The sequence below is a fragment of the Phalacrocorax aristotelis genome, chromosome 1 (assembly GCF_949628215.1).
Source record: "Phalacrocorax aristotelis chromosome 1, bGulAri2.1, whole genome shotgun sequence".
NCBI lineage: Eukaryota > Metazoa > Chordata > Aves > Suliformes > Phalacrocoracidae > Phalacrocorax > Phalacrocorax aristotelis.
The window spans coordinates 65125268-65138527 of NC_134276.1; the positions used below are offsets into that span (position 1 = coordinate 65125268).

Here is a 13260-nt window from a genome sequence, read left to right on the forward strand (position 1 = left end):
AGATGAAGATACCTACACAGAGCATATTAGGTTCCTGTTCACCTTGTACCAGCCTAAGAGACTATACAGCATGTATAGGGCAAGTCTGTTCCCACTAAACAGCCTGCCAGGACTCCCACAGTCTTCCACTCACTTTTAAAATTGGAACTAAAAATTAAGACCAAATTCTGCTCCTAGTTGCTTCCTCACATATACGAACTTTGCCTTTATAACACTGATCCTTTTATTCTTAAACAAGATTGAAAATGATTTCACGATTTTTCAGGAGTGTTATACATGTTAAAAAGAAGCAGTAAGATTTATTCAGGGAAAGTGTGTTTCCATTTAAAAGAGAGAACAAACTGATTTTATGTAAACAACCAGAAAAACCACACCACCCCTAGAGAAAACAGGCACACAAATACTTTACTCCTTTCATAAATAATGTATTTTATTGCATATGGCTATTAAGGAGAGCATCCATGATCAATACAGACTAAATACAATACACTACTCTAGTTCCATTTATTCTGGTCTCCAGCAGCATCACATTTATCCTTATATACAGCGTGTACATTGGAAGACACAGCAAGATAAGTTAAGTCTCTTGTCATATCACAATAGCAAGAAATATATTTAACATCTTGATATCCAGAAACAATACGTACCCAGAAAGAAAACACTGCTTAATAACTGTTAAGGTTACATAGCAAAAAATATTTTAAATTTAAGGTAAGTCAGGCAAAATGTACAAAGACCCAATATACATTGTGAAGTTTTAGCAAACATAACATTTATACATTTTGGTTCCATTCTGTAAACTAAATTAAGAATATAAGTATTGCATATGCCTTTGTGAAATATACAGGATAGAGAAGAATTGACTATACTGTCAATTTTCTTGTTTTGAAGTTGCTGTATGCATTTTAGCCTTTTGTTTTAGTGGCATGATTTCTTAATTGGTACAGAGGGCTACTTCAAAATAGAAGATCAAAACATTGAATTCAGCAGGTACCACACTCAGTGCTGTGCAGGGGTTCAGACAGAAAATGTCAAAGGTATTTCTTTTTTTTTTTAGTTCCAGACTTGAACAAGCAGCATTTTAGAATGTCTTAGAACCATTTATAGTATTATTATTTTAAAAAAACCTCAGACAGATTAGATATTTAAATTGATTTTAGATCTAATATTGTATTAGCCTATGCATTGCTGTGATTTAAGACCCCAAAAATTACACTGAAAAGTATAGCGTGTCATGGGGTAGGGAAGGAATTAGTTTACATTCATCTTTGTCTTGTAATACAATCCTCAGTTCTAAAAATTCAGCATGTAAGCAGGAAGACTGCATTGCCATTCATTATGTTTGTAAGACATTGACTCTCGTCTTCCTCAGAAAAAAAAAATCCCAAAAGGTAATGCATTGTTAATAGTGAAGTACAGGTTCCACCTAGCACAATGATTCAAAAAAAGAAAAAGTCTCAGGTAACTCAACTTAGTAATACTTACATGTCTATCAGAGCAGGCACTGGGGAGGTACCCTTAAAATGTATATGAACTCTTCAACAAATTTACTGAAGGAGAAACACGGTGGCATGACATTCTGCTAGTCTGGTGCAACAGTTGTATGTGACATTTGTGACGGCAGCCGCCACACCACTTGGATTTTCAGGCTACTGGAAATGCGATGCACGGGTAGCCTTGACAAGAACTCAGGCTAAGTGACTGCAATGGTGGTTCTTCCCTGTAATAATGCCTGCAGCTGCAATGGTGCTTTCCTGGTAAAAAGGCAAATATCAGGACTTTCTAGGTGGCCCGATAATACTGTGTAATATTAGCGCTTGAATCTGCCTGATACCCATTATCATCCCTGCATTCCTAGCATGCCTATGTGGATTTTTGGTTACAAGAAACGCAGCTAAGAACCGGGTTAGCTGACAAAAGTGAGCTTGTAAATAGGAGAAAAGGCTTTTGCAATCTGAAGTACCTACATAAACACCTACATAGAGAGGATTAAACAAGTGTGTCAAAGGTAAAGAGAGATACCCCCAATACAGTTTGATGTTTTTAACTTACGTTGCTCAGTTACACGTTTTTATACTTTTTTTTTTTAACTACTCTGAACCCTCCATCCAAGTCCAATTCAGAGTTTCCTCCCATTTCAGATTTTTCAGTGCCCTGGTTCGGCTTTGTCTGAGAAGTAAACCCTGCGGCTAGTGATTCACAACCCAGCAGCAGCAGCTGTACGCGTTGCAAGTTCAGTAAGGCTGACGACCGTTCTTGAGAGAGACTCAGCATAGAGATAAAGGAGGTCCTGTCGTACACCAACACCGTAAATCCGGCTTTACTTTGAACTGAGGTAGTACTGTGGTAGGCTTGAAATTATGCCAGTAAATACCAGATCTTACTGCTTCAGCAGGTGTTACAGAATCCCCTAATATGCCGAAGAATAAATATGCAGTTTGTCTTTGCAGAAAAAGGAAATGAAGGCATTGGCCGTTAGTTAAAGAGGCCGGCAGAAAAGTTCCTACGATCTAAAGAGCATCTCCAACTTCTGTCAAAACAGCAGCAAAGTGATACCGTAGATGCCATGGACAGATAACGAGTTAGGCAGGTTGCTTTCCCTTCCTCCCAGATTTGTTGCACAGTTTAGTCCACAACAGTTAAGTAACTGTCCGGACCAACAATAACAACAACAAAAAGTAAACCTTAAGCAGCTTCAGTTACAAAAAGAAAAAAAAACAAAAACAACCCCCCCCCCCAAAACCAAAACAAACCAAATCAACCAACCAAAAAAAGGTATATGCTGAGCAGCTTCTTTGAATGTTGTACTCTGTTGTTTGAGGTCATGGTGAGAAAACTGACTCCTTCACTCTGAAAAGAAAAATGAAAGAAAGTCAGTAAAAGCTGAAAAAAAATATTGTATTTATGATTTAAACAACACAAAAAAATACCATAGTGACACTCTCCAGCAGTGGTTTTCATGGGGGGAAAAGCAAGCTATGCAATAACTGATTTTATCTTTGTATACATCATAAGGTATTGCAGAGGCAATAAAGGGAGTACTCCCGATTCCAATACCACCTCCTTCTTTTAGAACTTTTCAGCTGTGGCTCTTCAGACCAGCAAACATTGGGAGACAGAACTGGTTAGAAAACCCAACACAAAATCCCCCCAGTTCAAGTTGTGACCATCACTGTTTGCATCACTGGAAAGGAAAAGGGGTTGCAGAAAGTAGGTCCAAACTCATCTGTCTTTTTAGTCAGCTGCGTGTTATCAAAAGCTGTCCATTTCCAGACATTAAAAACAAGTTTCTTGAGACTATATTGTCTTTAGGGAAAGAGTCTTCTAAAAACATAAGCAAAGTATAGAAAGAACCTTCTTCCAATTTACTAAACTATTATTCCAGAAGTAAAAAAAGTGGGTAGGTATGCAAATGGAAGGAATCTTCTCCAGATTACTAACTACAGAGCTGCTTTAAACAGTCAAGGTGAATTATGCAGCAAAATAGAAACCGATTACAAAGTGACCCATCCTATTTTAAAGAAAGCAGCTGACTCCTTTTGTGGTTTTTCACTGAAAAAAATTAATGGCTAGTATATGCCACCACCATAAAGGAACATTATTGTACTGATTAACTCACAACATTAAGATGATTTGTTGATGTGGTCATTAAGAAAAAAAGTAATCAAAATTTCTTTAGCATGTTGCTCATAGTGTAGATTTTTCCTCTTTTCCTATTGTTGCAATATTTGGAAAGCAGCAACGCACGAACAGTAGCGATTAAAACACCGGGACTGTAAATTTTACATGACAAAACATTGACATCTCATTTCAAAAGGTGCCAACTATGTGGTAAATCCCAGTACAACATCAGGCTGCAACATTGCATTCATGCTAAGTGCTATTAATAGTATCTAGTTCATTTAATAGTTTACAGCAAATTTTTTTGTATGTTGTTGTCCCCAAGTTTAAAAGGTTGATGAAAATTTTAGTTTGAACATGTATTACACAAGTGTTCCTAAAAACTGAAGTTATTTGGAAGATTTCAGGAACTAACATTGTTACTTAGAAAAGTCTATAAAGGACATGACCCATTAATTTTGACTGTATTGATACAAGTCAGTATCCCTGTGTATTTTTAATTCCTTTGAGACCACCAAAACAAATTATATCTGAAACCTGAATGTCAAAGTAAGCATAGTGCTTATCTGTGGAAGTTTCAATCCATTTAAGCCTCTGATAAACCAATACAAAGACTTTTCCTTCAAGTCTACACAAAAAGAAAGGTTGACATATCTTGGCATATATGTGAGAATTGCTAAATTGCTATTGAATCTCTCAGAGCTAAGGTTTACTTAAGGAATTAGTCCCGCTGGAGTCAATTGGAGCCGCTTTACAATCAGACACTTAGGATATTATTTATTTCAAGACACAGCTTCAGATGAATTAATAGCTTGCCAAAACCAAACGGAGAGCATCTCATTGCCCCCACCCATTGCCATTTATTTGCTGCCACTTTTCTGATCAGAAACTAAGTCAAATCTACCCATCAAATCTTCAGAAAACAAGTTTTCATTGTTTGGGCTGGGAGGGTGTTTCAAATTAAGGACTTTAACTGGCCTATGATGCAATCAAGGGAGCCCCAAAACTGCTATCACCATCCAGTAAGGCTGCATGGGAGAACGTGTGGCAGGATGGAGGACTCTTAGAAGGGAGCAGAGATTCCTTGTTTGAAGAAGAGATGCCTAACAAACCACTTTGTTCCGACTTCTGTTCAGGGAAGTCAGATAAATCCATCATGTAAGCAAACAAGTGAGTGTTTAAAGATACGTGCTCTTATTATATTTAAGGTTATTGCTTTCCTCCTCCAAATGGAAACCAACTTGATAACTAAATTTAGGTTCCCAAAAGTGGCCACATGATAGTGAAACCCAAATCAAGTTAAAAAAAAAAATAAATCATGTGTTCAGATAGGGAAATCCAAGGAAGATATTTTTGTACATGCAAAGAACACAAACAAGTCTTTCCAAAAGTATGTCAGCCTAGGGTGTCCATCAGGGAGGATTAATAGCAACTGAATAAACCTGCTGTTGTTCTTACAGGTGTTTTCCAGCCAGAATTAAATTGGAGCAGGTGAGGTGGACGATGCTTCAAAGCACTTCCAAACTTTAGGTGGATGATGGGACTGTGGGCACAAGCCTAAAAGACTATGATGCAATAAACACATCATCCAATGAGTCTATAATGCTGACCTACAACTCCAAAACTAACCCAAACACAGTCTTCAACAATGAAACAATCTCCTCTGACTTCAATAAGCTTTCAATCAAGAAAAGGAAAGATAACTACTGCTACCACTTGATCCATATGATATAATAGCAAAGGCAGCTTCAGAGGAAGCCTAATTGCAAGTAAGTTGCAAGTTCTATGCTAAAGTGAAAAAAAATTACATCAATATCACTGTTAATTTTGACTGCAGTGATTAGTATCTCTTACTTATTTCAAGTCTCAGGTCAACATACCACTTACACAGCAAGTCACACCATTATACATTGTCTTTACCCAGGAACTAAACAAAATTCCTACAGGAGACGAATTTAGTCTTCGATAACTTCATTCCCCATGGGCATGCACAAATCAAAATACCAAGTCCAGCACTGTGTCAATACTGAAGTTTCCTCTTGGTTTTGGGCTTTATTAAGAAAAGCATCCATGATCATTGCTGAGTTTCCAAAACTACTTGAAGTCATCTGATTCCACCAGTGCTTCTTGGAGAATAAATCAGATAATAAACACACACAAATTGCTAGAAAACTACCAAATACACAAAGACTTGTTAAATATACTGTGAAGAAAATACAATGGTTAGTCAATTAAAGAAGACCTAGTCTGCTTAGTAATTTTCAAAATCAGTAAGAAATAAATAAAAATTTTCTTAATTCCTAAAAATAATTCTCATCTGCCAACAAAGACGCAGACAGAAACAGCTATTCGTGTGGCTCATGGCAAAACATGTTGCTGGTTATTCATAACCAGTAAATTTATTCCACTGGCAGCGCAACTGCCAGAGCAGATCAGGCATCAGATGCAGAACCCCCAGCTCTGCCACAGGCTTCTGCCCTAACTCCAGGCAAATCACTCGGTGGCTTCATCCCTTTGTTTCCCCTCCCCACGCTGCCTGCCAAATCGATTAAGGCTCTGATCCCGCTAACTAACTTTTCCTGGAAGAGCGATCCTATTGATACGACTGAATCTGGAGGTTAACAACACGTATGTCTGTGGGCATGAGGCCAGGCCATTAGACGGCACAGCCCAAGGAACTGATTCCCACCTGCAGGGAGATGTCTTTGGTCCCCCCAACACCCAGGAGGAGGTGCGTGGCCCTGGGGGAGGCAGCTGGCTGGCCACAACAGGCAAGCAACCCCCCCGCCAGCAAGCTGCACTGCCCTCCCTACCCTCCAGGACCGTGTGCGCTGTACCTGGCCAGGAGAAGGGCTTACAGGCACCTGCACGGGTTGTAGCCTTGCACCTCAGCAGCACCTTCCCTGCGCCCAAAGCAGTCAGTGTCAGGAAGCAAGCAGAGCAGGGCGGCAGCGGCTGAGGGTAGGGAGGGCCATCATGGGTCCTGACGACAAACCCATGCCAACCCGACGCCGACGGCAACAGGAGACGGTCTGAACCACAGTTCTCTGAGGGCTTCTTTACAGGAGGGCTTGTAGGATGCACGCAGACACACACACACACACGGGCACAAATTTGGCCAACCATCCCAATGCGAATGCTGCCTGCCTGCTCCCCAGGATGCTACCAGGGGGGTGCACAGTAGGAGCCAAATCCTGACCTGGCTCTGACTCTCATTAAGCAATGTAATGAATACTATAATTAATATTAAGGACATAGGTAACCCTGCTAAAGATAACAGAACAAAGCATGTGCTGAGCTATGGCTCTCCAGAAGTAATTCCAGAGAATCCGAGCTCCGCTCAGCAGGACTGCTCATACCAAATAAAGCTGAGCTCAGCCATCGCCACAGGAAAAGGTTTCAGTCAGAGCTGAAACATTTGCCTTACCAACACTTCGCAGGAAAACATGAAGTAGTATGCTCTAACAGTTTACAAAGCCTGTGAATAATATCCATCATAAAATGTTTCCATACTTGATGGGAAAACCGAGTTAAACCATGAAATTAAAAAGCCATCATCTTATTTTTTTAAGCAAGTTACGGTTGATCATAATCGGAGACATGCTGCCCCAATAACGAGACTCTTGGTATGTTATTCCACTAAGAAACAGTACATAATGTTATTTATATAGGTTTCTGTTTTATTAATTTAGAAAAGTGAGCATCTGGTCAACAGAGATTCTTCATGACTGATAAAAAAAATCCCTCAGTTTCTTTAAAGTAGTAAAGTAGGGATTTTGGAGCCACAGTTACCAAATTAAAATGAGCTTTATAGTACTTTTAACTCTTGTGTCAAAAATCATAACATTGTGAATTACATTAAAGTAACGATGGGGAAAGATATTATCTTCTGAAGTGGGAAACAAAACGCTAGATGATCTGGAAAAAGATGCTTCATGTCAGCGCCTGCAAGTTTTGGTTTTTTTTTTTTGGTCCTAGCATACACATCAGAGACTAAAATGTTCATCTGATGGCATGGACAAATCCCCACAATTTATAGTAAGTGTCAACTTTTATCCAAAGGTACTAAAAATCAAAGTAATCTGTATTTGATACCATGTATCTACATGACTAACACTTATTTTACCTGCAGTCTTACACTAGAGGTTTAAACAGTTGAGTCTACAGTAGAAGTACAAATGACAACGACGGCTATGCTTAGTTGATTTCAGAATTTGATATAATTTGTGTTTCATATCATTCTGTCAAGGTTCTTATAGATTTTGTGGTATGAATAACTAAACATTAAAACGTAATTATGTGGAAAATAAAGGATTAAACTTACAAATGTCATTATAATAAATTTATAGCTAAAGTGCTGGTCCAGAAATACATTTTCCATATCAATTATAATAAAAATAGGCACTTCAAATTTAAAATTAAGAAACTAGACATGCTCATTTTTCCAGGATTAATTTAATACAGTTGCCATTGTATCTCTTAATTTCAGAGCTACAGCCACTGTACACTATTAAACAAGTTTGTATAGATGTGATTTAATCCCATGATTAGGGATAAAATAAATTAGACAAATACCCCTCAACACAGTACTGTCTGAAATTTGTTCAATTATCCTCTTCCTTGGAAGTTGGGTATACAACCGTTCAAAAACAGTACATGAAATTAAACAAAACCAAGCTGCCTTCTCTGAGCAAACAAAATGCTAGAGAAAAACGCTTAGTCCCTTTGGCTTTCCACGGGGAGCTTGTAAGAGGGACAGAAACACACACGCAGAAGCAGATGTGAAAACTATATAGAAAATTCACCACTGAAAAGATCAGCCTGTGGCTGCCAGCCAAAGAGCCGCTCGACGGTTCACATGCACAGGATTTAACCATTGTGGAACAAGACGTCACATTCTTGACTGATGACCATTATCATGCACGCGGAATCGCCTCCCACCTTACAACCATCCCACCGTTCCTTTATCAGGGCAGATTCAAAACCCAGCACTGCAAACGTGGCCTCAGTTAGGCAGTTGGCTTGGTTTTTACAGCTCCTTACACCACACCAAGGAGAGAGCACGGCTCTTCCCAGGAACAGAGCGACAGCCGTACACAAACTCCAGCAACGCTACTCTGCATACAAAGTGACGCTGGAAGTTTCTTAAGAGACAGAATTTTTGCAAAACAACATGCTTGGCTTACAAGTGAGGAAGGATGAGGGAGGAAGGGAGTGGTGACTAATACACAGAACTACCTACCAACCCCATCTTTGGAGACACAACAAAAACAACTGAGTTAGCACCTCTGCCCCTACAGCATACGCTAGGCAATACTCAGCTAACTTCTGCCATCCCCAGTGCGTGCACCTCTACGTCTCTGACCTACACACCCTAGGAGGAGCTAGTCATCCTAGCTCCTCAGAGTCAAGGAGAAGAAACAGGCACTTTTAAGCAACAGTTGTGCCCTGTTTCACGTTAGGCTTAGACGAATAGGAGTTATGAAAGAATTCCAGCTCTTTGAGGTGTATGACCAGGTATTCATTTTAGGAGCAGAGACCATATCCCTTTTACACACCTTTACGATTGCTGGGAAGTTTGCTCAGCTGGGATGTCAAAGGCATATTTGTCCCTCTCCTATTATAGATCAGTAGTCATTAACAAGGGCAACAGGTCTGACAAGAAAGAAGAGCTCTCTTAAGTCGAGCTTGATATTCTCACACAACTGCCAACTGAAATGCCATCAGTGTTGTGGACCCATTTCAGGCAGGTAATGGTGAGGTGGGGCGGGGTGGGGAGGGAGTATAATCAGAGTTCTTGGTAGATCCACAAGCAAGAACCTGCCTGCCATTCTAGATAGCAATGACCAATACCAAAGTCCAATAGCTGGTTCCGAGCCATTAGGTTACCTCCATCCACATGCCTCCATCCATTACCACATCCACAATGTTAGAGTGCTCTCAAAGAGCTTTAAAGCATGCTTTTTCTCCCTCTCTCACTTGGGAGAAAAAGCAATCTTTTCCAGTGATTAAATTGAAGAATTATTCATATTAAAAATTTAAATATTCATGGAAACAAGGATAAGGACTCATGTAAGTTGTGGGAAGTCATTTTCCCTCTCCCTTTCCATTACAGTGGATATCTAATTATTCCATGAAAACAGCTTCAGTAAGAAAGAATGAGAGCACTCTACCAAAGAATATATGGCTAAGATGCACTAGGGATGGGAAGGGAGAAAATAGGGTTGAGATTTTCTTTTCAGCCAGAAAGGTATTGGATGCTGGTCAGTCCTGGGTGAGTGTTCTAGCCGTGTAAATATTGTGGGCAGGGGAACAGAAACACTACTCAGGCAGTCTTTGAAAGACTGATCCCTGCCTCCATCACTGCCAAAAAGAGCTTAGGCACCTAATGTCAAAATTTATTTCAGATTTACAAGATCTTTATGGAGACTGGAGCATTCCTCCATCCTAGAGGAAGACATTTATCATCCAGAGAGTAGCATGGTTTAAAACACAAGGCTCTCCTCAACTTTCAGTGTCAACCACCCGCCTGTTTTGCAAACTGACTTTCAGACTGCTTACCAAGGAGCCTGAAACACCCCTGGTATTACATACATTCATTTATGCATCTAAGATGGCATCTAAATGCACTGGATGGTCACACACTAATCATTAGGCTGGCTGCTGCAGCTTTTGTGCTTTCAAGCACAAAGTAAAGAGAGATGCTGCTTCTCACAGAAGAGATACATGGCAGGGTGAAGGGAGGGAAAAAAAAAAAAAAAGAGAGCAGGGAAGGGCTCAGATGAACAACCTGGCATGCATAGGAAGGCAATCTTTTCCCTACTGCTTTCTCTTGTTGTCACACTCTCACTTAAAACTCTGAGCATCTGGTAGTCGGATAGAAAAAGATTTTCAGTGGATGAATTGCAATTTCTGTCAATGCTTTTCTAGAATCTTTTGTGCTCTCACCATTGTCAATGTGAATCAGCCAGTAATAGAGGAGTGAGGGGAAGATGAGGCTAGCCAAGAAGTTGCAGACTTCACGCTCCGCGATGAAAAGACACCACCACCACCCCCCAACCTCCCCAAAACCATTTGGTGAAATGAGCAATACAGCACAAAACAGCAGCACTGAAGCAGGCTAAAGACTCCTCTAATCTAGTTTCCTCTCTCTGACAGTGGGTTAAAAGCAGCTGCTTAGCAAGACTATAAAAACCAAGATAAGCATACAGAGATGCTTCCCCAAATTCTCATCTAACTTCTAATGATTCACCTGTCACGGATCTCCTGCACTCCCCTTCGTGGAAACCTCTAGTACCTGTAGCCTGGAGTTTCACACCTGAACTACAGGCTGCAAGAAGGTGATTTCCTTCTGCTTGTTCTGAACCTGCCACATGTTAGCTTAATGCCCCCAGTAAAGCTGAAGTCTTACTTGCCATGTACGGCTAAGAATCACAGTCCATATATCATCACGTGCTGTCCTTCCTTTACTCTCTAAATAGAGACATGCAGCAACAGGAACTGCCATTTTCCCCCATACGGACGTTTCCAATCTACAACCTGAGAGCACAACAGAAAGGCTCAAAACAACTTCTATACGACCCTGCAAAACTGGGATGAAAAGCACGGTACAGCTGGCCAACACTTTCTGCACAATTCTTGGGAGAAGAAAAACTACTGTATGATACCTGAAAAGGATTCTTACACTTTGATGGGAAATCAGTTGCACTGTGTACATGGACTGCACTAGAAGGAGGGAAAAGAAATTCTCTGTGATAATCAAAAAAAGCATCCACACATGTACAGTGTTTCTCAAAGGTCACTACTTTATTTCAGCCATTTACTCAACGTCTGCACTTTCAGACAAAAATAAAAAAAAAAGGTATTCTCCTTTTACATGATTTGCTAATAGGTTCTCAATATTTGACACAGATAGCTCCTGCAATTTATTTTAATTTTAACCAAACCTTTATCAGTGGTTTTACATACCAAAGATGTTTTTTCTCCTCTGTTTTTTTGGGGTTTGTTCTGCCCAAGTTTAAAGAGGTTTCTTCCATGAGACTCAGTTAGGATTCTTTTCGCACACCGAAAGAAGAATGAGCCAATGCGTTTTGGGTAATATTGCTTAGAAAATGTAAGAACAGCTTACTTTCTCAATTTTGTATATTTTGAAGTATCATTAGTGGGTCATTAAACAGCTACATATTTCACTTCAGCTATTAAACTTGTTGCATATAATATTACCCGTTTTTTTAAAACTGTCTCGTAGTTCAGAGTTCTTAATACAGTAGCACAAATCAGGTTAAACTCTTAACATTTTTGCTTTATTAATTCTGCTTAAACAATAATTCAAGCTTCTATATACAGACAATTTGATTAAAAAAAAAAAAGTAAACACTTTCCATGAATAAAGCCAGAGTGTCCTTATTTTAAAGGCTTTTTAAGTCTGTAAACTTCGGGGGGTTTATACTGCTGTTGTTGGAAACCTCTGTTAATGGAGCCTATAGTTCTAGGCATGCACATAGGTACATGCACATAGGCACAATATACTTTTCTAATAACCACAGTAAATTGGCTGAATAGAGTTGTGATTATGACTTATAAAATCTATTGCTCCTGTTAGCAACACATAAAAGAACTAAAAAAAAACCCTCAAAAAACCCCCACTCCAGAAAAGAGACTAGAAACAACACTGCAAAAATAATTAGGCAGACTAAATTTGTGAGAGAAAGCTATTACAACAAAACCTTGTGAAAAGGTGAACTTCCTCATACTACCAGACCACTTAAAGCCTTTGATGATGAGGGGGAGCTACAACCAAAGCACAGCGTTACCACATTAGGGACAGGGCTCCCAGCTGCTACTCAAGCTGTAACCAGCTTTTCCTCCATGCAGACCAAGCTATTCCTCATTGCATCGTCCCTGAGCATGTTCCTTCACTTCATTTGCAACACATCTTGGTACACCCAGCCACCAGCGATTGCCAGGTATGCTGTCACAGACACACTACCTAACACAAATATGAGAAACTCCCCATTTTCCATTAATTTTTTTTTAAGCCTTAAAAAATATATCTGACTGCTTGAATTAGAAGTTTAGCTTATCGTTGGCCAAAAACATTTACAGATCTATTTCTGCTCATTAGAGTACTACAGTTACTATTTTATAATCGTCTATGTGTCTTGCTGTATTCAGCTATACTCCTTACCCCTGTGGCATCTGCCAAATGTAATCTATGTAACGCAAAATAAAAATACATAAATTTGGTCTTAGACATAGATTTAGGTAGAGAGAAAACAGTCACAATTTAAGATACTCGGAAATTACGACGGTTACACCTAAAATGAGGTGAGTTGGGCTCGCCAACAGCCCTGAAGTCCTGAGCTGTAAGATGATTATGGGAAGCCACCGGAGAACCCACCGCAGTGCTCAGGGGCTCCCTGCCTGCCTGAGGCTGGGTTTCCCCCCTAGATGAGTTATCAAGGGACAGGATGGGGGTTGCGAGATGATGTAAACCTGGGTCTTTTTCTGTCACCTTCCACATAGTCAGAACACGACTGGAGCGTCCATGCTATGAACCCAGGGCCTGGAAATTGTCCTGGTCCTATAGTTCAGACATGGGATGTGGGAGAGAGATCCTGCTCAGAATGAAACGAGTTC

General features: G+C 39.9%; 1 protein-coding gene across 2 annotated transcripts in view; it reads right to left on the reverse strand.

The window, feature by feature from the left end:
• Window positions 1–412: 412 nt before the first annotated feature.
• Window positions 413–13260, reverse strand: part of IRS2 (insulin receptor substrate 2) — a 31448-nt gene continuing 18600 nt past the window's right edge. For both annotated transcript variants that reach the window (XR_012660274.1, XM_075090751.1), the window contains one exon: window positions 413–2850. Coding sequence is in view for 1 of the 2 variants with exons in the window: in XM_075090751.1 (XP_074946852.1) it covers window positions 2846–2850 (5 nt within the window). In the remaining variant the exon portion in view is untranslated. The remainder of the gene's footprint in view (window positions 2851–13260) is intronic.